Source organism: Melanaphis sacchari, unplaced genomic scaffold (assembly GCF_002803265.2).
Source record: "Melanaphis sacchari strain LSU unplaced genomic scaffold, SCAv2.0 Contig42_pilon_pilon, whole genome shotgun sequence".
Taxonomy (NCBI): domain Eukaryota; kingdom Metazoa; phylum Arthropoda; class Insecta; order Hemiptera; family Aphididae; genus Melanaphis; species Melanaphis sacchari.
In genome coordinates this window covers 1449623-1477462 of record NW_020271275.1, presented here as the reverse complement: position 1 = coordinate 1477462, position 27840 = coordinate 1449623, and the positions used below count along the sequence as shown (strand labels likewise).

The 27840-nt window shown below is 28.9% G+C and overlaps 1 protein-coding gene across 1 annotated transcript in view; it reads right to left on the bottom strand.

The window, feature by feature from the left end:
- Positions 1 to 27840, bottom strand: part of LOC112597637 (tRNA dimethylallyltransferase) — a 101723-nt gene that overhangs the window by 20720 nt on the left and 53163 nt on the right. Inside the window, exon 4 of the mRNA XM_025343767.1 lies at positions 27437 to 27578. Within this exon, the coding sequence (XP_025199552.1) occupies positions 27437 to 27578 (142 nt within the window). The remainder of the gene's footprint in view (positions 1 to 27436; positions 27579 to 27840) is intronic.

Here is a 27840-nt window from a genome sequence, read left to right as displayed (position 1 = left end):
CCACCAAACGAAACATCATTTGTTACGAGTAACAGACAAACACAATATTTTTGTCACCGGACACAACCTAAATACACATCGCACACCACTGTTATAAAAAAGATATTGGACAGGTATTATGTTTTATTGCATGCAGTTATTGTGTATACAACATACGCGACCGATCTAAGAAAAATCTACACAAATTATTTTGAAAAAAATAAATATTTATCGTCAAAAATCATCTAGACATTTTTAACTTTAACAAATATAATTTGATCTTTATGTATCAAAATACTCTAAAAGATATTCTTTTTAGGAAAATTAATTTTTTATCATTCGAAAAAGTAAACATAAAATCATTATAACGTTTCAAAATTGTAAAAACTATAATTATTGTAATTTGTTTAAAAAAAAACTTTTTTTACGATAAAAATGAAAAGAAAAAAATAAAAACTTTTCGAATCAATAAGTCTGAACACTTAAACGGATCACCTTGTATACTATATTACAATATTACGTGTTTGCAGATCGTCATCATCCCCTTCGGATTGTAGCCTAGCGTGAAAGCCATTAGAGTAATGACGGTTTCCCAAGACACTATATAATATACAAATAAAATCGGACGACGCATTTGAAAATATAAAATAATATTGCATACGTTATAATGTATTATATACACGTCAATACACTACACGCGGGAAGGATAGGCGTCAAGAGAGTTCCAGAAACTGAAACGAATGCATTTCGTGTTGGGTTTCAGAATCGGAGCCGAAACGAATATACGACACGGCGTTTCTAATAATGTGTGGGGAAAAATTGTCGCGGACGAGAAATACTTCGCTATCATTCGTAACGATACATAAAAATATAAAATACGCGCACACACATATTATCATACACTAACGTGTAATGTTGTCGAGAAAAACGAAACGATATGAATAAACAACTTCGTTTCCGGTTTGCCGTGCTCATCTACATTTTAAATTATTTATTGAAGGTCAAAGAGCTATATTGATTTTACGTCTATATTCATACAAACATACATAACAATAACTTTATTACAATATTATATTCAAGAATTCAAGTGTGTGTGTGTGTGCCTGCCTACATATTACATACGTAGATAGGACTCGTTTAAGATGATTTAGAAGTTACATACGGTGTACATAGTATTATGTGTGAAAAACGATCATTATATGATATTACTTTGTGTATAGTTTTGACATTATTCAGGTTTTTTTGCATACACAAATCATTCGTGGAAATAATTGGCTGAATAGTTGTAAAAAATCATTACTAATAGTAAACTATGTAATAATATTATACATATTTATTATAATAATTTGTAAACGCGCGCGTTTAATATGCACTCGACATAATAATTTATTTACACAAGTGCATCACAGAAAAAAAATTACTAGGAAAGACGATGATGTCAATGTTAAGGAAGATGGCGCTTTTGATAACAGAGATAAATATAGTTTCAGACAATTAACGCCGTCGTCGATCGGTCGTATGTTGTATGTATATATGAACGGCGAGCGGCGTTCAAAATATTAAAATGCATCATACAAGTAACAACTAAGACCGCGGGTAAAGAGGAGGTGAGTGTGCGATGACGTTGTGTGAGATTGGGGGTCAGGAGGAGATGACGAGTGTTTATTGTGATGACGACGAAAAATACCTCATCTTTCTGATTATTATTATGCAAAAAAAAAATATCCAACATCGCGGCTCTTTTCCATCAAGACAGATTCGCACACACAAAGCGCACCATACAATAATAGTATAAAATACTAACTTATTTCAATATGTATTTTGTATTGCAGTGCATTTATACAAAACGTTTACGAAAAAACAACGCATTTGGAATGGTCAAAAATAAGCGAACCGAATGCGGAAATACCATAAACGTCAGGTCATCCCTGACATGTGACGACGATACGCCGTGGCTTTTTAACGCTGACCTTTGACAAACTCGAGGAAGCGCGTCTAAGTGGCAAAACACGCACTGAACCACCGTGGTTCATACAAGCTTAAATCATACTTTAAAGGAGGGGAATAGAAACTCAAAAAGTTTGTGTAAACTACGCAAAGTATTTTAACACCAAAGTCGGTGTCTGTCCGCTGTTGAATAAACTCTGCAATGTTTGCGGAACATCACTAACAGATTAATTTATTAATCATACATAATAAACATATTTTGTAATATATATAACACAAGGACTAACGCATAATTAACTTCCGAATACTTTATTCATCGTCCATACGTCTGTTAGTCAACCGCGAGTCATATCTGTAGACAAAAGTTATTTTTATCTATATGGTGCATTATGTATATATTGTATATATTATAATAATCTCTCCCTCGTTGTTCTGAGGGGGGAATAGATATTTCAAAACGTGTAACATGTCAAGAACAAGGATGACGTACGTTGGTATATTAAATAGACGTGCTAAAACAAATTATTATGATTATCTATAAAGTTTCTTTAAGTCTAAATTATTTATAAATATCTATAAACAGACCTCTCAACGCGGCGATCAACAAATTAAAGTGTCTATTAAAAATTAATAACTTTGTGAATCACGTTTTTTTCAATCAAATATATAAACAATTAATAGCCTATCTTCCTCCATACACACATACTAACTCACGAACTTTACTACACATAGGTACTAAGATATTATAACCCATTACAGTGCACCAAACTATGCATTTCAATATAATACACGTCCAGTCATCATCGATTCGTTTCAACATCTTTTTTCTCAAGTCCATATCACATTTTAAAATCAATTTTTTTTTTGACCCTACGTCTTTAACGAATTACTGCAATTTTAAATCTATTTTAATGTTAACTAATATATTACTTTGGTAACTTCATTAATATTAAATGCGCAACCTTTTGCTTTTAATATCACTCCCGCGTGAGTAATAACCGTTAAAATATATTGTTCACACTAGCACGCAGCAGTTATATTTATACTTAACTAAACAAAATTGCGATGACTTGAAAAAAAACAGTTTAAAATCTATCGAGTACTACAACATGCGTCGTCGTATGTACATCAAATAATGATAAATAATGAATTCTAAAAACGAAAATAAATTGAGCACATAATGCACTACACACAAATAGCGGTGTTAATATCATTGGTTTAATTTCATACGTAATGAAACACATTTTGGTTTCAAAGCAAATTAATAAACATACTATGCATTTGGACAATATAAAAAAATTATAAATGCAAAAAAACCATAGGTCTTTTAATTAAACACATACATAAAATACATATTTCCACAGTGAATATATGTTTTGATGTAAATAATATTTTTCCTCCGTACACATAACTATATTATACATGCGTAAATGTGGGTTACTAAATGATAAACTATGCGATTTATTATGATTTCCTAAGTCATTATCGCAGTCCGATAATTATTCACAGATGTACCTACAATCTACATCTATATTATACTGCAGCAACACTAGAGTGCAGCTTTCAAATGACAACAAATGATTAACAATAAAATGCAGCGTTTATACAGCACGTCCTCCAATACGTTCGGCAGTGCACAAAATTCACTACAATCATCTACATTACATGAATTTATTACTTAGTTACCAATATAAAACAAAGAATAATCTTACCTATAATGCAAGTTTATACCTAGTTTATTATATATATTATATGTATTGTAAATAGTACGCGTTAATAATAATTACTAGTAATTATAAGGAAATTCTTTTACGAATATAACAGAGGAAATAATCATCAACGATAGGTTTTAGAAAAAAATTTCTTTTACCGTACATCAAGTAGGTAAAAATAATTTTATCAAAGTCACAACATAAAGCAATCATATTATATAGGTATAATATTAAACTCATAAATCATGATATATACCTAACTACATTCATAAAATAATAAAATAATTTCTACAACCAAAATAATATATTAATAGCTACCTCCTAATTATTAAAATTAAAAATTTGCAATCAAATCAATAGATAAACTCTACCATCAACTTAATGACATCAATGATAAAAAATTATAATACACGAAAAGATCCGTGCCCGATCATTGACCCATAAAATTATGTCTACACTAGCAATATCTCGTAAAAGAATATTCATCTGTGTATATCTTCAATGTACAAAAATTAATATAATCAATAAAACAAACTTCGAGTTTTTGACTGGTATTCAATTAGTAAATAGGTTATAACTTTAAATACATATAAAGTTATAGCAACTAAATTAAAATTCAGATTTTGAAAATTGATAAATACTTTAAAAATCTTAAATAATTTTATAAGAATACACAAACACTAAAAAAAATCAGAAAGCATCTTTGAAATTACTGGCAACCATTTTATAAAACTTATAAATAGATGATTTTCAAAAAAAAAAGACAATTACAATATATTATACTCATATATAAATATATTTTCCAAATTTTCTCAAGACGTCATTAATTTCCCGCGCATAAAGCTTGGATATTATAGTTTATACACGACAGTGTTATTTTTACTCTTTTACAAAAGTCCTCTCACTGGTGCATTATATTATATTTGAGCCTACGCGACAGTTAACAAAATACGCATCCGATGCCAAAATTCATTCTCCGACTAGGAAACCGCCCGCACTATCGCCGTGAAGCATACATACATTTTATAAAATATATTTTAATGTCTCAACACTACAACTCACAAGTGCTTATCACTATAATATATGCGAGTAAGTTTACCTCGTTCGATATTTTTGTAGCTCGGTCAGCGGACAAAATTAATTTCAAAAACTGCGGAAACTAGCGCCTTTTTAAATACACGTACAAGGAAATTCAACAAGTGAACCACTTTTTTTCAATAATGTAATTATTCAAAAGAAAAAAATGTATTTTTAGAATTTTAAATGTATATATAGACCATATTTTCGAATTCTTGAGGTTTTTGTACTTAAAAAGACACCAACTTATAACATTCAAATGAAAACCCACTATTTATACAACAAATAAATCATTTAGCTGAAAGTTTTTCTGAAAAATTGTAGGTACGCACCTATTAAAATTAATATTTAAATAAATAACTTTTAAATTATTTAACTTTTTGTATTAAAGATCATGAGGTTTGGGAAACAGGGGACTAAAGTGATTTAACAATTTTAGTAATTAACTAATTAATATCCAACAACACTTTTAATTTGTAAAAGTGGTCCAACTATAAATACCAAATTTTATAACAATATTTTTAAGGATCATTATCCTTAATATAAACGTTTTAATGACAAAAAACTATTTGTTCAAATTTTAATTCAAAGGTACATCAACATTAAAAAAAAAAAAAAAAAAAAAAAAAAATACAGTAAAAACTGAAGTTTTTATTTTAAAAGTAGAAGTTTAAATCACTATACGACACTTTTTAAGTAGTAATAAATCTTAAGAATCAGTAAAAATCTATAATTTAACGATAAAATGAGAGTGATGAGTGTTTGGTAAACCATAGTATCTCATTGAGAGTATCCACACTACCCAGAGTGAGTTTATGTGATAGTTCATTAACTCCTAATATTTTGAAATAGGATCTCACAAATTAAGCATAGGAGCTCGAGTCCTGTGTCTAGTTATATAATGCACTTAGATTACAACTCTGCAAGACTTATGATTTAATAAATTAAAAATATACAATAATACAATAAAAATCTTTTGTTCCGGCTATAAGTTTAAATTGAAGGTTCTGAAAAATGTCTATATTAAATTTAATAATTTGTATTGATAACTATGACGTCAGTAAGAACTATACGGATTTTATAATTGGTTATATTGAATAAATATGTATAAATAAATATGATTTTTATATGAACAAAATAAAATTAATAAAACAATTTCATTTACGATATAAATTAATTTTTTAAATAATAATTCAACTTTCAATTAAATTTTTTTCTATAAGAATTAAAGTGACGATTTAATGATACACATATAACACATTCATTGTAATACAATATTATATTCATACAAATATATAATTAAGTTATAAAACTTATTTTATTATTTTATTATAAAGACAATCAGTTATTATATTTAATTTTAACAAGTCCTATGTTTAAGAATGTTATTGTAAACGGTTTCTATTTTTAATTAAAGTGTATGAAATTATACCTAAAATTGTTTACACATTATCTGGTAAAAAAAAAACGAAAAATAATGATTAAAATTAAATAAATGTATGAATTGCTTCTAAAATATTACTATTACGTATAGTATTACAAAAATTATAATATATATCTACGTGATTGAGGGTTTTTAACAAGTTATTATAATGGACATGTATGATATGGTAAAATATTATATACTCAATGTCCACATTTGGAAAAATATCAACTTTATTGCCGAAGTGGACCTTAAAATACTATATAGACACCGACCTAATAGATTTTTACATACGCGTACCCATGTAAATAGTAATTTTTTTAAATGCTACACAGATGCTACACATTTACAAACTATCATGTTATAATATTTTAATACACCTATATTGGTGTGTTATAAAATTAAATACAACGGTTTTCTGGCATAGTGCATCGGTCGATTATGATTATTATCACACTCACACATAGGTAATGTGCGCCATGCCGATCATTGTGTATATACAAACTATCGACACGACCTACAACCTTCGGTCGAATTAGATAGCGCGCGAACCATATAATCAACCAACCTAATAAAACTCCCCAAACCGTCCCATCCATTAAAAAAATAAAAATTATATATAATAATATTATACACTCTAATAAAATCATAAACAATTCTACTGATGGACTAGGAGGCGATTTTGGTCGTGATGGCAGTGCTCGTAATCTCCCCACTCTCTGAGCGTTCATTAGTTAGGCGCTAGAGTAGTCGAAATCTGTATGAAATTCGAAACCGCATCTGGCATTACACACAGTATATAATAATAATGTGCACTTATACCAGAAACGGTATACCAATTACTAAGCGGTTTTACATACTGCGGTATTTTCGTCCGACAAGAATAATATATTATAGTTTTATCTATGATACCATATAAAATAAAGCTACATATTATTAAAAGTACGTTGTTTCTGTACTAAGTTAGTTATACTTTTAAAAAGTAATGAAGTTGAGTATCTGATTATAAGATCAAAGTGTAGGTAAGTGAAGTAACACGTTTAAAGTTACTTCTCTTTAGTTACATTTTCAAAATTTTATATAGATGTATATAATTATTTTTGCTCGTAGTTTTTCTAAGCTAGTCTAAAATTATTACATTTAAAATGGTTTGCAAGAATCGTCTTTTTTGTAAGAACGTCGCACATTTTAATAACCCAACACAGTGGGTTTTTGGTTTTGAAATATTAGCTCAGAAAAAATCCACAACATTTATTTTGAAGTCAAAAAATCATAAAATTTCATCTTGAATAAATAAGATATTGTTATAAAACATGTATCAGATCACCATCCATGTCGGTACTTAAAAATTAATGCAATTGGAATAAAAAATGAATATACTTACATTATGTTACTACCAAGTAGCCAAAACTAATACACCATGTGTTAATGTTATATCATATTATACATTTACAGCAGATAAGCAGAAAGTCTATTTGATACATCGCGATGACGACTTGTCGCGATAACCTTTCCCGACACATACCTTAATGCATATATTCGTTAAGTTAGAACACATACGCGTACAAATACACACTTTGAAAGCGGCCATTGCTTTGATGTCAAAAAGGATATTAAATAAAGGACAAAAAATCTTAAATATAAATTATATTTAACAACTTAAGACCTTGAAATAAACCCTTCCGGCAATAATATTATATATATTTATAAATATTATAAGGACATATAAAATGACGTCGCGTGCACTGCATTCATCCTCTTGGAACTCTATACGACTACTTTGTCGTAGTTAGAAGCCTTATAGAGTAATATCTTACCTTATTATATCGTTTACAGAAAAAAAGTATGCAGAATAATTGAAAATAATGTACTGCGACATAGAATCAAATACAAACTATAACACCAAAGAAATCACGTCAAAATATAATCTTAATGAAACATATATTAATAGGAATAATTATAACGGGGACATATTTCTTTACTTTACAAATTTTACACTTCATTTCGACCTTCACATTAACTTTATTGCCAAACATGTTACCTTATCTTACTACTTGAATATTATCTCTGGAAATCTTTCTAATCGCATTAAACGCTATTAATGTAGATAATGGAATTTCATGAAAAAAATACCTATATTTACAAATTTAACTAAAAAAATAATAATAATAATTTAGCTACACAGCATTAAAAGTTTTAAAAATGTAATACTTAAACTTATTATTTTTGATAAAAGTATATTAACCTAACTTGAGAATAGATTTTTTCTACGAACCACTAGCAATTATTTTTCTAAGATCTCGACGAAATATTACCACAAAAATGAATACTCAAAAGTTACATTTAACTTACACCACTGTTGTAGCAAGATAGCAAGAATAAAGTTTATGCAGTACGTAACGAGAGAGTTTATAACTTGATCATAAAAAAAAACTATATGCTAAATGTAGATAATCACCTAAATTTAAAAATATCTTAATATTCGTCTTGTCATAATTCATAATTATTTATAGGTAATAATAATTAAATAAAACCTTTATTTGCAGATAAACTAAAATAATCTGAGAAACAAGTAATTATTAGATCCCCAACTTTGAATAATATTTACAATTTAGAATCATGTGAAAAACAATAGAATATTAATCAATTAAAATATTTATTTTAAATTAGTGAAATATAATATTATTGAAAATGGTTATCCTACTCGTTCAACAGCAACGATAACCGACGATGTGACATTTTAAAACGCAAGAACGAAAGAATGGTTGGGCGTTTATTGAATGTTTATAACTTGGTTTATAACACTACAAAAAAAAAAACTCGTTCTTGAGCAACGCGTCTAATTAAAAACCATTTAGATATTCGGGAATTTCGTCATTTGGCACACAGCGTACCAAATACATAGCGTTATATATTATATGGACATTTCTTTTCCATTGGGTGGGTCATCGCCGTGATTTGGCAACCACAAATTAACGGCAATGACCGATCAACTTAGCCGATTCTTCTTCTTTTCCTATTCTGAAGGTCAACATTTTTAATCGAATTCGAAAATGCCGGCACAACGCACATTACCTATGCGCGCGCTTGTGTGTATATATGTGTAACACAGTTATATCATTACATATGACTACAAATACACTGATAACAACGAGGATGATGATAACAACGGCCGTGGCGTTGACGGAAAGGCGTAACCACAACCGCAAATATAGTAGGAACATATTTTAACTTTAAATTATAATGGAGGACAAACCACTGTTTTCTCGGTACAAGCATTGAAAATATATAGATACCCTACGTATACTATACGCAAATCCCAGTATATATATGCCGCATTCCTTTGATGAAATTATTCATTTCATAAAAAGTTATTCTTAGGTTTTTTCACGAAATAGATATTACACTTTTATGTCATGTAAATTTCTCATCTGATGGTCATCCTCTTGATGAAACTAAGTAATTAGTTATAACTATCAAAATTATTTTAAAAAGTATAGAAAATGTTTTAATTTATATCACATAATTATACCAACACGATATAAAATGTTAGCATCCATAAAAGAAAAGATTTTTAAATTTCTCGATAAGAGGAAAAAAAAGGCTTCCATTTCATGAATTAGATAATTTTTCAAAACATATATAATTTCAACCTAACAACCTAACCTAACCTGGCTGCAACATATTATATACATGAATTAAGTAAACGGTTGGAACTTTGAACTTGGACACTAGTTTATTCCACCATCAACTATTGTATATGTGAAAGAAAAAAAAATTATTTATTCATTTAATTTGTGTCGCCATATTATAAAAGTAGTTTTTAAAAAATTTTAAGACTGAAACATGAATAGTTCAATATTTATTATCATTTAAAAAAATATTGGCGTCACTTGTAATTTCGAGGTACCAAATATAGGTATAATATTTATTCTTAAACCATTAAAAAATAATACTGTTTCAACGGTTAAATATTGTTTCTATACATTAGTTTAGTGGTTTTTAACAATTTTTTTTTTTTTAACTTATTGATTTTAAAATGAAATTATTTTCATGGATAAAAGTTAAGATTTATCAATCTACAGTGTATTTTAATATTAGACAGACTGGACGAAATCCTTCTCCTCCCCAGCTATTCTACAACGGAATACAATTTTACGACTCAAGTGTATTAATTTTCAGGTTTTTAGAGATGACAATTTTATTACAAGCATTATTAATTATTATAACCACTCGTTCTAGATTATAATCAGGCTCAAGGACGAGTTATTTACATATAATATATATGATGGGTAAACATTTTATCACTAGCTATGTTTTTTATTTAAGAAAATTGTTCTCAGTTTTTCTTACTGTATGCATATTAAAATTTTTTTTTATTTTTGTATAAACTATTATCAATTTTTTCAACATCATTGTGATTTCTTGACAATGTTTTTTTCAAAAGATTAACTATATTTTTCTATAAACAACAATGCTTAAATACCAAACATAAAAAAATAAAAAATAAAATAATAATAAGTAAATAATAATTCTTGATCCGTGAGCATTCAAATTCGAGTAGAGTGCCAAGAGACACAACACGAGATTGCAGAGCGACTATATCTAATATATTTTCAAATCGTCAGTGTGTAATAAAACACTCTAAAAGTTCATTAGTTCTCATCAATATAATTATAATATAGGTATAAATAACGAGGAATAATTATAATCGGATCACGAATATCGACCATTAATCGAAACAAAATGTATACGTAAAGAGAACGTAGGTATACTATAAAAATGACACGTCTACTCGTGTACCTATATTACAAAAACTTTTCGCTCGATGATTCGAAACCCCAAAATCGAAAAACATAAACCAAAAATCTTCACGAACGAGACCACGGTGTATACGTCATGTATAACCTAAGCGTGTGTCTAGATCGACGGGGTACACGCGGGAAACCGGTTGACAAAACAGCGCCAGGAACAGGTTTGAAAGTTGTGCAGGGGAAGGATATAATATACGAGATGATAATATATACACATATGTACATAGAAATACCATACATATATACACACACACACACATGTACACAGGTACACAGTATACTTAGGTACGGTATTTTCGAATAACTTTACACCGCGCGCATGTTTCCCTTTAAGTATACGTACATATTATGTGTGTGTGTGTGTGTGTGTGTGTGTGTGTGTGTGTTTGTTGTATGGATTTTCATCGATCCGGAATGCCGATTCGATAATTAAGCCGTAACGGAACCGCGTCATCGAGTCGCCGGCCCAACATAAAGTTTAATGTAACATTATTTGCTCGTTGCGAGTTTAGCGACTGCCGAACGGGAATAAATGATATATTCTGATGTGATGACATTACCGTAAATGTGTTTCTCGCGACAATTCGTATCAATGCTAGGATTTTACTATATTACATTATATATGTTCAAAATTAACGTGCGTTGTCGATCGCTGTCATACGCACGTCAATATAGATGTACAGTAATTTTCATCGAAAGCCGGTCGACGTCATTTATTTTTATGGCCACCGGTATAATTGATGATCCCTAATTGAGTTTTGAGCGCCAAGAATGTACTAGTTTGTGACATATGTTTTGGCACCAAAAAGCGTAGTGCTTATATTATAAACTGTGGTATACGTATTAAAATATGTTTAGGCAACTGGATTTAAATGTATATGACGCGTACACATATAAATCAAGACAGAATTTCCAAATTGTTTTTTACTATTCCGCCGGCTAGGTTAAATAAGTTATTTTCAAAGACATAAAATATGTAAAAAAAAAAAAAAAAAAAAAATGAAATGAAATAAATACGCCTATGTAAAACAAACGTCTCGCATTAATAAATCACTTTGTATACAAAATCAACCCGGTAAAACACGATACTCAGATTGTACTTACACCACTGCAGCAAGCGTATATATCTCACAAATAAAAACCCGTGACTTATTGTAATCCATGTCGTTTAGAATCTTCAGCAGAAGCAGATCATAATATACAGTTAAACAGTACATTATACCAAATGCCTATACGATTAACATACGAGTATAAATAAGTATAAATGTATATATTTTTTACGCGAGTACTGTTATTATAAGCGTTTAAAACATACATTGGAGTAATAATAATAATTAATTATTTATCTTTATTAAAACCCCATTAAATTTAACGTGCATACGTAATCACGTAAACCGACATAAACAATTCGGTAGGACTTTTAAGTAGCTACGCGATAAATACGATCAGCCTATAATTTAATATTATATAAATGCGCATATATATACACTCATGTATTACCACAGATAATATATTACTATTTAATATCAATGTGAGCCATAGAACATAAAATAATTGATGACAAATATTTTTATGAAATTAAATAATATACCTATTATAAATAGTTAGAAAGAGAGAGAGCTTGCACTATAGAATCTGAATTCAATAATTAAATTATGTTAAAATGCTGAACTAAAACCAATCAAGATGAAAAAGTGTTTTCATATCATAAACATAAATTTTTTCTTGTTCCAATCGATTAGAATGTTATACCTTAGTACATTTTACAATCTACAATGCTACATATTATTATAAAACTCACGCTGAAAATCAAAAATAACAAACAATTTAAAGCATGATGTATTTAATTATAAATTATAATATCTTGATGATAGGTGTTGTTGGCTGCTAAAGAGATTTTGTGAAATCCGTCAAAAACTTAAAGAAAAATGAAGTGTGAAAGTTTAATACCGCGACTTCTTAATTAACCGTGCAAACCTTAAGCGCATTAATTACTATGTTCAAGAGACTAATATTAAATAAATTAAAACCTTATAAATAATAACCAAAACGGAAACAGAGATTTTGGATTCTAGCCACTATGTTTTAAATTATAATTAGATTACCATTTTATCGTTGATGCTGCTTATATGTATACGTAATTCGTGATAAACGGCTCATCTTTAAGTGTACAACGTCATCGATAATAAACGTAAATAGTTAATTTATATTACATAAGTACCTAAGTCCTAAGTATATAATAAAATAAATACATTTTTTTCAAAAATTAAATCACAAAAAAATCGAAAAAATTATAAAACGACAGTTATAGTTGGCGATAAGACTATTCTATATAGTGAAAAAAGATATTCTTAAATACAATAAAATATGCAGTATTGCAGTGTGTCCATTTTGTAATAATAATATACTATTCTGAATATTTTTCGGATTTTTTACTTTTCATATTTTCCATAATGCATAAAAAAAAGGAGAAAACATAATTTTTTATTAAATAATAAATTATACTAACAAAATTTAAGAAACAGTTATAAAAATGGTTATCCGACAAATGGGAAAACCCCAATACGAGTTGACAATTATTAACCAAAACAAATAGATACATTTGGACCGAAAAGAAAAATCCGAATAACATTAATGTTGCGAAAATTAAATAAAACTGTATATCATGTTTCGATTTAGAAAAAATCCGAGAAACTCACTTACATTCATACAAAGGAAATTTACGTGAAAATAAACAAATAGTACGTAAGTTCTACCTACACGGTTGTCCTTACATTCGAATGGAGCTGATTGACACGCACAACGAGTACAATCTGATATACAGAAGTATAAATAATTATTACATAAATTACGAGTTATTATACACTGGTGAAATTTAGGCAACTTATCTTACCTATAACTAATTCATTTTTTTTCTCTGTATTTGATTATATCATTAGCAAATGTCGATTCATTGTTTTCACGCACAATTACAGTGGAACCTAGATAACTCAAATCGGTTGGGGGCGAAAAAAAATCGAGTTATCGAAAATTCGACTTACAGAGGTTACACATATGATATGTTATAAAGTAGGGACCAAGGCATTCTTTCGAGTTATCGAAAATTCGACTTATAGAAGTTCGAGTTATCGAGGTTCCACTGTATATAGATATTTAAACCGCCATTAATAGTATACACCATACTGTATACGTTAATAATTAATTGAATTTGCGTCTCTCACACGCGGCATGTGCATACAATGCAGTTATTATGTAGTATATCATAATTATTATTTTCAAAACATCTTCACTTACATAACAGTACATTTATGTATACATATAAAAATATTAATGTCACACGACAGCATTATCAGTAAAACAGCAATATATTTTCCCAGGACCGACAAGGAGACGTTTAACAAGCGTACAATAATATTATGCATATGTATAATTTACACTGTTGCAAGTACACATCGTACATGTATATAGTATACCTTTCGATGAAAATTAATAATAAACAATCGCAGACAGTTGATTTTTAATAACCACAGTTGATCAAAATAATTGCCACTGCCGAATGTTTATTTGTGTTCACATCCTGCAGCCGTATGAATTGTAAATAAACGAAAATTGTTGTATGTCCAGGTGATAAAAGATATAAAATAATTAAATTGTTTTATTGAAAAAAAAATGTATATAATTATTATTATATTAACCTACAAATAGAACGATTTGAATGGGTTTTTTCTAAAAATTTTATTATATGCACTAATTTAAATTAAATGTATATGCTTATAACTAATATTAAAACTATTATAGTTGTATGCTCGAAACACATTGCAATAGATTAGAATTGATATGGAAATTAAATATTATAAAAATAATATACACGCCAAACAAAACTTACATAATAACACTACATCGAGAAATAATATAATAGTACATTTTAGAGGTCCTATAATAGAGGATGTAGAATGTAGACTAGTTTTTAATATAATAATTACACCTAAAAAAAAGTAGGGACGAAACGCATTAGTACGAATAAGGTCGTAAACAAACTTGTATTTACATTAATTATAATAAAATATACATCCCTCTTTCATTTTATTTTATTTTTTATGTTCTTCCTGTGCAGATAAGGTTTAATGTGTCTAGAACAGAAGTATGGAGGTTTTCAGCAACGTTTTACAAAGTTAGACATTTTATTGTATATTGAATTCAAAATGATTTCATCACGCATTATTTTAAAATGCATACAAATATATTAATTTTAATTGATATAGATAGCATATACTTTGTAAAATGTGATAAAAAAATATTAAGTTAAATCGTATAAGTGTCACTGATTTGTTAATTACAATGTATTATACTATAAAAATATGAATGAAAAAAATTCAAACCTTCAAAATGTAGTTTATTGTTTTACAATGGAAAAAATACATTGACACAAAAGAAAGTATAGTTATATAAATAGGCAAATATAAAATTTTAAAAAAAAATAGTATAAAAAAGTATAAGGCTTATAAAGTCTATTAAGAAGATAGGTCAATATTCAAAGGCCATAGAGTAATAAATAGTGATCAACTAAACTTATTTTTTTTTAATTGGAATATATTCTTTATTATTATAATCTTTTTCTTTCTTGATAAGAAGAAAAATAATTCTATTTAACCTTTAGTTAAAACTGAAGACAAATGAAAAAATTCATTTTGTGTTCTTGTATAGTATAATTTATTATTACTGCAATAATAACAACACAAAAAATCTATGATCATTTAAATAAAAATCCTTAAAAATATTTACATATAAACTCAATTTCTATTTGAAGGACCCAAAACCGGTAACACGGTTAGAATATATATTTTTTTTAAATATACATCATGGGAGAAAATATCAGTAAATTATAATTCAAAATCAGAATAACTGTGAATAATGAAATAAAAGTAGGTATATTAAGTTTATATATTATGTACAATGGACACAAACTTATAGAGTGAAACTATTTCCGGGAGTACGCACGATGTATAGTAGTATCTAAATAATAAGTATGTGCGAGAGGATGAACACTGGTGGGAGGGGAGGGACGCCACTTATTAAGAAGTAACTCCCCCTCTCGACAACCATCAGTTTTCATCTCGGGACAACCGCCAAACGCGTGGGCGCCCCGAGTCAGCACGTGGACTTCACTATTTCTACTACATCGGAACCCCTCCTCACCGCACGAACATTCCAATTGTCGTCGTCTGCTGCTGCCCGGTTGCTCACCCGACGACGTTTTGTACGTTTTATTATTAAACGAAAAAATTATTTTTTAAATATAATTCTGTCTAGCCAGTGCCCGCTATTATAATATATTTATATATTATTACATTCGTGTCAACAGCTTCCTTTTCGGCACGAGACACCACCCTTTTCCACCCAAACCGCTCCCGGGGAACCTTGACGGACAGTAGCGCACGGCGCCCACTGAAATCCCCGAAGGCGGCGCGCGTATATACATGTACGAATAAGTAGTCGTCGAATGTTTATTATCATTGGTATTATTATTATTTCAACTGCAGAGGACCTTTTTAATAATAAAATTAAAAATGTAGTTTTTATTATTATTATTATTAACGACCGGCTCTATAAAAACGACGCACTTAACCTAAGTACAATACAGAGTGACCGTAAAACAAGCGCGGAGAACATTGCGTATATTTATTGACACGTTTTCATAAGATTAAAAATGTCAACGGGAATATTGCGATTGACTACTTACGGTAAGTATACACCAAAGTCACATGAGCGATTTTAGGAGTTCATCTAAATTCGCCGGGAAAAGTTCAGTTCATACTTTTGGAAATTTTTCATCAAAACTATCACCTATCAGAGTTTATAATTACGCGCAAATACAATTGACAATTATGAGATACATAAGAACGTTTTCTTCCCGCAATATAAAATAATAACAAGAGTGTTTCAGTACATCAAATATCTTTAAAAAAATAAACAATTCTACGAAAGAGTTAAATTTGTGCTTCAGCAATTAAACGTATATATAAAACCATTGGACTTAAAGCAAATACGTCACAGGGGAGGGTGTACATCTAGCAATTTATATCATACTTATGGACATAATATTCGTACGTACGAACGTTTTTTATATACTTTATACGCGATAAAATGAGAGAGAGATACTGTTTTATAAATAATATGATAGAATACAATATTATCTAACATTCGCTGAATCCGCATACTTCCCCTACTTCCTCCACAACCAATCGTTACTGCAGTAATCCGCAAGTACACTACGCCAAACAGTGGTTGCCAATCGGGTGGCTTTTCATTTTTTTTTTTTTTTTTTTTTTAAGACAATCAAATTTTTATGTTATACCGTTTATTTGAACATAAAAATAATAATGTGTATATATATATATATTATGTTATATCGCCGAAAAACTGTGTAAATAAAACAATAGACGTAAATAAATGTACTAGTACATATTTTTATTTAAAATATTCCGATCTTAAGCCATTATATAAAAGGGAACCAAATATGCATTACTCCCTTTTCAATACATATATATAGGGTGCCAGTTAATTTATGGTGTCGCGAATTTCTCGTCCGGCCCGAGTTCCAATTCGCCTATATATATTTTGCATCACAAAAATACCTCGGCACTCTATTGGAAAAAAACTTTGACCACCACTGCAGCATAAACTGTATACATACCATAATCATGCCTAATACAATATTATATATTATACCGTGTCCTAAGTATCGAATTGCAATAATAACGACAGTATGTATATGAAAGTACGCGCGTTTAAGTGGTGTATACATCATATTGCGCGCAATATCGCTTAGCGATAGGACCATACACAGTTACACACACGTTGTAGTAGTTCGCCATTTTACACATGTAATAAATTATTTGTATTATACACTGTTATATTATTAAACACTACACCAGTTCGCGTTTTCTTGTTGCGTATATTTTTTCAATGCGTTCAAGATTTACATTTTTTCAAGCCCACCCTGATCCACGCACTGTTAGATATTCTTTTGAAATCGAAATCGTCGTTATATTCGCGTTTGGTTCACTGATTACACGAGTGAATTACCCTGCGACCGAATAAGACGCGTGTTATAGTCTCTCTAAAAAAAAAAACCTGAACGAACGCGAAATAAAAATATAAATGAAACTAGTCTGTATATAATATATAATGTCTGTATGTGTTTATACCACAAATATAATATATTTAAGTGTGTACACTACACATAATATATAATATATATAGTAAAGAGGATGTATATTGTAAGGACGAGGTGCCTATAAATTTATTTTCCTCGCTCTTTTTCCCTCCCCTGTTGTTCGTTAGTCTGTCTTATGCGCATTTACCCGATAAGATAGGATAAAAAAAAAAAAGTTTTCGCACACAATACCTATAACGTACAAACGTTCTTTGTTTTTGTAACCAAAATCGACGATCTCAGGATAAAAAAACACGCATAATGTACATGCATATATGCTCAACTGGCTGCTGCAATAATGGCGAGCAGAAGTAAAATGGTATACGTACGAAAAACAAACGTTGACGCACTGATGAAAATCTACGACAACTTATACACAAGTTAAACACAAGATAATACCTATTCATTTTAACAAAAATATACATCCAAAGAATTAAAATATTAAAACCCGCGTTATTCTTCTAGCACTCAGTAACATGCATATTTGTTAGCTAGTCGACGAAAATAGACGATAAAATTAATGAATATATTAATATTGTTACTATATAGTATAAGAATACAATGTTTTTATACACACATACACACACATATATATATATATATATATATATAAATATATATATATATATATATATATATATATATATACACACACTGTACGAATAATGATGAGTTCTCGTACAAAATAAGACGTCTTTCTACAAAATAAATCCCCCTTCTTACTCACAACGAGAAAAAATATGTTTCATATAATATAATATTATAGTAAATATATAATTATGAATAAATATGTTAAATTTACAAAATAATGACAGAAAAAAATTGAATAAAAAATTATCCAAATATAAACATCACTAGTAAAAAATTTACATTTAATATTAATTATAATGTCATTTACCTACTGATAATTAACACACAAATTATTAATTTATGTATTTGTTATTAAATAAGTACCTATATTGTATAATATATATAGTGTACCTACATAATACAAATACTAGTTAAGTATAACCTTTAATTTATAAAATATTAATTTTTTTATTGTGATATATATTTTGTATTTTAATTCGAGTTTTATTATAAAACTTATATATTATATCCACAATATTTGGAGAAGAGCAGTAGTATATTTTTTTTTACCTATTGACTATTTTGTACTTATATTAAACTGGACGTATAAATAAACATAAAATTATCTATAACAATAAAAATATTATTATTACTAATATGGTAATGTAAAGGAATAAAGTAATCCTAAAATTTGTTTACTCCTGTAAGCTATACAAATCTTGCTCAATACCTAAAAGTGCGTTACATAGAAAACATGCTTAACTGATCTAAAATATTTGAATTATTTTAAAGCCTTATTCCTACAAATTTTAGCTATAGGAGTGGAATCCTTAAGGAGTTTATGTCAACTAGACGTGGTAAAATTGATCCTTTGGTAAGTTTGTCGTTGTATATTTTCGTCGCAAAACATGAATATTGGTTTAAGAACGTTAAAATATATAGGTAAAAATCAAAAATAATCATCACTATACATTTTGCGATAATAAGTTGAATAACAGCATGTACAAATTTAAACTGTCAGGCTAAACCAATGGTTCTCAACCTAGGGTGCGCGTATGATAATGTATATAATGTATATAATGTGCGATATGATCTCAAGGGGTACGTGAAAAAAAATTGGTTAATGGTGGAAAATGTTGAATACGTTTATTTAAAACAATTCATTTCGAAAATATTTATGATATGTCATTAAAAATGAAAATTTGAGTTACAAATTAAAACTTGACCGTCAACTTATCTCTATTAGATAAGGAATATAGAATGTAACATAGAATTTTTTGTTATTTTTTATTTAAATATTTTAAAAGTAGTTATGTAAAAAAGTTTAAAAATTATAATGAGAGGTACAATCTTTCAATGTATTAAACTTAGGGGTACGGAACGAAAAAAAGGTTGAGAACTGCTGGGCTAAACCATCTGAAAATGGTTCACTATTGAAAAGGAGCAGAAATCCCTAGAAAACGGAAGAAATATAATGACACCGCTAAGAGGATAAATACAATTATATGTAAAACATTTAATGATAGAACATTAATTGATGAATATATATCAGGAATAACTCATAACTTATAATACTTTTCACGCAAATTATTTTTTATGACTTATATTTTCACACATATTATTACAAATTCTTTTAAGAAAAATTACGACAAAATATTATTTTTATTAATAATATTATATACTTATTATAAACTTATATACTAATTTTCTAAACGACCAATTTATCAAACTATCAATTTCAGACGACCAAATTCTTACGACCAATTGACTGTATCCCATCCTTAAGACATGTATTAAAATTAAGCTATGAAACTTTTAAGTTAAAACATTTATTTTTGTGTTTAATTAAATTTTTGGAGTTTAATACCTCCGGATACATATGAACGCATACACAATTAATTGCATTTATCAGAAAGTATATAGGTCGAATGAGAGGAGTAAAATATTGTTAGACCTCTATAATATAAAAACAATAATCTTTTTGTTTTTAATTAAATATTACAATATAATATCAAAAATATAATTCGTGTCGCTAACGTTCGTGAAAAACAATAAGCATAAAATATTTATTTTACTATATATTATAATATATTTTAGTAATAAAAATAGCTACAATAATTTTAATTAATTATATTTATACTTATACGGTTTGAATATAGAACAGATTAAAACAATGAAAAAAAATTGTATATTTATTTTAAAATTTAAATCATTCATCTTCCCAAATGCGAGACGGTTTTTTAATGCTATTCATCTTTCCCGTTTATATATATATATATAGGATAAATGTCATAAATATTATGAATTTTGACACTGTAAAATGATCAAATTATATTTTGCAATATTACTAGTACACGTACACAATGATGAATAAACGAAATTCTACTTTGCACATAGTTGTAAAATATTTTAATAGTTAATATCACCAAGGTTGAAGATAATTATATGCCACCTTTAAATTGTATTAAAAAAAAATAATTTTCTATATTTTTAAACCACTTGTTTTGTTGCATATATTTTAACAATTTCTCAATGCACTCTAAGTTTATACCACGCTTGTTGAAGAGTTATATTTAAGTAAGTGCATTTAATTTATAGCCCTACGTGTCAAAGGTACTTAACCACAAAGTTCTTCACGGCGTCTTTACGTTTTTTTATTTACGTTAGCTCTACACACAATGTCTGTCTCCTGCGTATAAGACGGATCATTTGACTGTTTGGCCACCGAAACGTTCGTAATAAATTATAAGTACCTAAGTAATATTAGGTACAGGTATAATATAATATATGCCTTTGGGTTTTTAACACACAACGCGTAGATACTTTGATGCGGACGAGTATGATAGACGTAATTCACTGCAATCGTGGTCCAAGGAAAATTCATTTTTTCACACATGTACAAAACCGCCGCTTATACCTATAATACGATAGAGTTCATAACTAGGCGCAATTCATAGGCAAGATATCTCCAATCCCCTCTATCTGTTAAATTATGTCAGTGGGTTGTTACATAGCATATATTATGCAAACCTCGCGGCCGTCAGTTAATAATTTCATTATGATATTTATAATGACATGTATATTATAATAAAATATAAAATACACGAGCGCGATTTAGTTTTTACAAGTTACAAAAAAAAGACAGCCGCACAAAAAAAAAAATTATCACAACACTCCACAGCGTGTTACAAAACAATTTACATAATATGTGATAATTAAAAAAATATATTTTCTTTTCTATATCTACGTCACACAATATAGTATATACCGTGCAGTGTTATTACTTATTATTATTTGAACGCACATGTCGACAGCGTACCTATACGTGCGAATATAGCAATGTAAATTTATTATTTTTAGTCGCAATAAATTTGTATTTATAGGAAATTTTTAAATAATAACGCGTGCGTACACGTATGTTAAACGTTAAAGTAAACAAACAACTAGTGGCAAGAAAAAAATGTAAAGCTCGAAGGAGTGTTCTCAAATTAAACGCTACTACGACGCGATTTATCCAGCAAATCTTACACGAAATGTTAATATGTTGTACATACGCGCATTGCCACCACAAACCGTTCGAATTTTAATGTGTATATAAATGAATTTACGATGGAGTATAGAAGATTTGTTGGTAAAAATAAATATCGTACTTCAGTACTTGTATATTATCAAAATTGTTAAATTTTAGTAAATGAGGTGGGGGGGCATACCATATTATAATAAACTACCGAAAAATATTGTCTCGAGTAGGAGCACAGAGATCAATAGAGTACTGCGGTAGACGACGATCACTGATAATAATATATACGCGGGTCATGTGACGGGTGAAAAAAATTCCTATCCGCAGGTATTTAATGGAATCGTCGTAAAACCGGTTTATCGTTGGTAAAAAAATAATTGCCAAATATTCTTCACGTGACGCGAATCTTTGGTTTAATATAATTATAATAATGTACAACCGCCGAAAATAATAATAGTTCAGGTATGGTCCGCGGTGTTTAATGTATGTGTAGCTACTAACTACTAATATAACGTATTATCGTTACGTAATACATATATTATTATACATTTTAAAATATTATAGCTCATAATATTTAGTCCAGGATGATAAGCTTGTTTAATTAACGAATTATCAAGTATAATAATTAATAATATATTATAATTCGTTTCAAAAGGTACACCTACATTATATATTAATATATATTCAAAAACAATTTATCACATAAATATAAAAACCTATAATCTATAGTGTACTATAAATATAACATACATTTTATAAGTCCTAACACATTATTATACGTACAGATAACAAAAAATTAATTATTGTGCTTACGTAAAACGGTAATAATTCAATAATAACAGACAGTTCAACTTGAACTCTTTCTTTTATATCTATTTTAATTGCTGCACAGGAACAATGTTACACTTGTAATAATTTCGTTGTTGTTTCCGGCTACTATATCATAATAATACGTATAAACGTTATTGCAACACCACGCCATTATGCCAATTAAAACCGTCTGCATCCTACTGAGCTCATTGTTATAGTTTAGCTCGAGTCATTTTTAAACGCGAGTGTACATCGTAAACTGTTTTATGAATGAAGTATACGAAATCGTTAGTACACCCGATGGCCGACCGATATGTAGTGAAAGTGTCAGGCTATGGTGATAAAACATTAATATACGAGTTACAGTACAATTATTACTTTATCAGCACTTCTCGCATTAAAAGGAAACAATACATATTAGTATACATCAATGTAATATGTAATAATTATTAATATACACTATTATACACGTGGAATTAACTATAACATAATATATTACATATACTTAATATTAAACGATCAGAAAATCATAGAACACATAAAAAAATGTGCTATATAAACACGATTGGAACACATTCAAGTGTCAAGAAAAGAATCAGCCATTGTTAATTATTACAAGGAAATGTTAATATAGATAACCTATGTATATGAACGAGTTTAATTAAAATATTGATACGACTATCACGAAAAATAACAATAAATTAGTTTTAACTAAACTTACTAAACCACTATTCAAACATAAATTAATTCTGTTTCCAGGCTATTATATAGCCGATTGTTCCTATGCATAACAGATCGTATGAACACAAAATTAAAAAAAAAAATTATTGACGTGTCTTACACGCATTAAATTTTATTTATATTGTGCAGACTAAACAAATGCAGTCTGGAAAACTAATAAAAGCAGAACATTTTTTTAAAGACCACAAATATTAATTATGTTAGATTTAATAATTTACAATCAATAATAATGATGATAATCACAAAAGTAAAAAAAACTTATGGTCGATAACTTATACAATTATTGGACGTCGTAACATGGTATCATCAGAATAAAGCAACAATTTTATTTATAATACGTATTTTTATTTTGGTCGGAATTTTAAAATCCTATGGTCATCTTACATACGAGTGTTACACTAATTAATTATATTAATACAAATAATCCAAGTGAAAATAATGATAATAATATTATTATGAAAATTGTCAACTGATTTATATAGGTGAAGGGGGCAGTGAGGAAGATTGTGACGAGATGAAGAGAGAAGAAGACGCGCGGCTGTATACAGCCGTCGGAGCATAAAAATCTAAAATGAAAGTGATGAATGAAAGGGAAACCAAACGTTGTCTGTTTGTTCCGACTGCATCAATTACGGAGTGAGTAGTAGTACAACATGCAATAGAAGTAAATGAATAAAAAAAACCCAACAATTTTCGTTTTTCAATCGGGGTTGAAAAAATTGTAAATAACAAAACCCCTCCTTTCTTCTTAACCATATAATAGTATGGTGTGCACGCATGATAACGCGGATAAATGAAAAAAAATCGATCACGGGAAGGGAGTGGGGAAGTGTTTTATAGGACCTAGCCAAAAACCAATGTCGTGTCCTTGATCCGTTCTCTTATAGTTGTTCGTGCGCGCACTCGCAAACACGCACAAACTCGCATATTACTCACACGCACTCACTTACGCGCATTTACGCACACATACGTACACATACTAGCACACTTACAAGGGCGTCGGTTCGGCGATTTCATATATTTCGGCCAGCGTCAAGGCCGGTCATCATAATATCTACCAAGTCACCCGCCCCACCGACCGACCGTTATGGCACACACCGCCATCGCCACCATAACGTTTCCGTTCCTTTGTTGCCGAAAATTCGTTGCGCAGATATGGAAACAAAGAAGGAAAGAGAACATAACAAAATTATAAGGAAAATATAATAATAACAACAATAATAAAACTAAAATGAAAACACAACGTCACACAATTGTCGAGGAACGGGCGCGAGGTTAGGTGCACGGACGGAGAAAACATGGGTTTTCACAATCATATAAACCAAATAACATTTACTTGCAGATGTTTAGCTTTTAGTAAAAAAACATGAGGATGTAAACGTTAAATGAGTTGATACCGTAGTTTACTTAATGGTTTTCTCGTGGTTTGTATAAGTCTTACGGTATCTATGGTATAGATACAGATCAACGACATACACATCTTATACACACAATATGTAAGCGTACTAAATAGTTGCGCAGTGGTATACAATCAACATTCAAGTGGAAATTTTTATTCTTTGCCGCCCTCAAACAACGAAGGCATTTTTTTTTTTTTATTACTATTTACGAATACCATTAGTCAGCCGACAATATTACAGACCTCGAACTTTGAGCATTACATTAATATAAACACGAGACAAATAATAATGTAATTTGAATAACATTATGATTTTTATTATCTTCTATACATCTCGACTTAAATTCTCGACAAACGTCTAGTACGCGTCACATACATTCCACAAGGACAAACGGAAACTAGGATGACCCAACCCGAAAAACGCGCACATTGTGTATAATACATAATATTTTATAATAACATAGTCGTACCCATATAGTATGCCGATATATAAATACCACACAGAGTCAAAGATACGGGCTGACTCCGGATACTGTAAAATATACACGTAAATATTAATATTATGCGTTCTGCCAGGTTCAGGTGGCACCCTGTACCTACCTACGATTACTATAAAAAAAAAAAATAATATCATATTGTTAACATTATACAGCGTGCACGACGTTTAAAGTTCAGTACGTTGCCATCGGCGTACATTATGATATAATTATTTACAAAAAAAAAAAAAAATTACACCCCTGTTGTTGATATAAGGAGTTAAAAGTCACTTTATATGATATTATTTCCCGTTCAAATCGCCGATATCATAAACTTAGCGTACAAAGATAATATCGCTAAAAATATATCGAACGAACGATATCCTTCATTTTTAGACTAAAGTCTCAGATTAAATTTTCATAGTATACTACGGTGAGCTTTTATGGTAAAACCATTATGTCGAATTCTCTAGACCAATATTACACCTGCAGTTGTATAATGTTATCTCTTAATATTATGTTTGCAGTCTTCTATTTAAAGTAGGAAAAGCTTTATTTTGTTCCAAAATTTATATTCCTAGTGATAACACTATACGGAATTCAAAAATGCCGCACATAACATAGAAATCGATTATATAATTACATTAGTTAGTTATAGCATTATAGGGACATATCTCGGGTTTAATGACTTACAATCGAAGATTTCTACAAAATGACAATACTGTATGTATAATGTATATGTGCTATTTATTATGATTTATGACCTGATTTTGACGGAATATCATTATATTACGTATAATATATATATATATATATATACCTCGTAAACTTCATACCTATATCATTAAAATTAGGCAGACTGCAATGTTGTATAATTATTCCATACTTAGGATAGAAAATAATTATTAATAAAAAAATTATAAAAAGACTAAAAAATTAAATACCCAATAAACTTATTTACTCGACAAAAAAATTTGATTTATATCTTATTCTATTCAACCATGTACATTTTTCCCACAACAATAGTGTTTAAAAAAAAAAATTAATTACGATAAATCAATTTATATTTGCGTAGTAACACTAAGGTGTTATCGGAATGTGCATATTTTAAACAATTATATAAATCGCACATTTAAATTACGCTGTAATAACTGCGTACACATCAAAACACTTTTTTTTATTTTATAAAACTCCTAAAATCCTTATGAAAATTGCCACGTAAATAAATAGATCGCATCAATTAGATCACGTTTAATATTAACGTACAAAACATAAAATATAAATACGGTTACAGCGTAGATCGCAATTTTAGTATAAGTTGTTTAAATACTTTAGATACCTATGTTATTTAACTATCAAAGCACATAAATTATGTACCACTTATAATGAACATATATAATTCGATACGTTAAGACGTATTACCTATCTATAAATAATAGGATAATATTATTATTTATCAATAGGATAAGAATAAATATAAGTTATTTTAATGATACTATTATGTAAAATATACTTATGTAGTCATAATTCTTGGAATCGAATAAAAATATAATTCTGATAATCAAAATTATCAACAAACTATTTCGAGTTAGAGAGCTACGCGATAAGATTTGTTTTATACTTTATTAAGACTTAAGAGCAAATTTATTTGGCATATTTTTGTTAAAAAAAAAAGTCATTCTTAGCTCATCAGTATTTACAATAATATTATTAGTAGGTATATTATTCTATTATATCAGTATTTCAACTTACCGCTTCGCATGTTAGCCACATCATGTGCACTTCTTTGAACCGCAAAGCAACCACTGGTACATCGGACCCGTTAACCCGGGTTCTCTGTTCCTCAAACAGCTTGCTCTTTTGCTTGCCCTGCACCAGATAAATCTGTATAGTCCTGCGTTATATAAAAGGTAATTAGATGTGCATACGAAATAAAAATCAAATTCAAAAATAATATAATAAGAGATAATGTATATCTCTGTCATGACAAACATACTCAATAAAGTAATACCCAAATATAAAATGTTCAGAATTAATTTTCTCTTAAATATGAGTTTGTTAAAATTTAAATATATTTCCTGTTAAGTTCGCATAAAAGTTATAATATTTTTCATGATTTTTATTCCAATTAACGCCATTACTATCTATCTATCTAT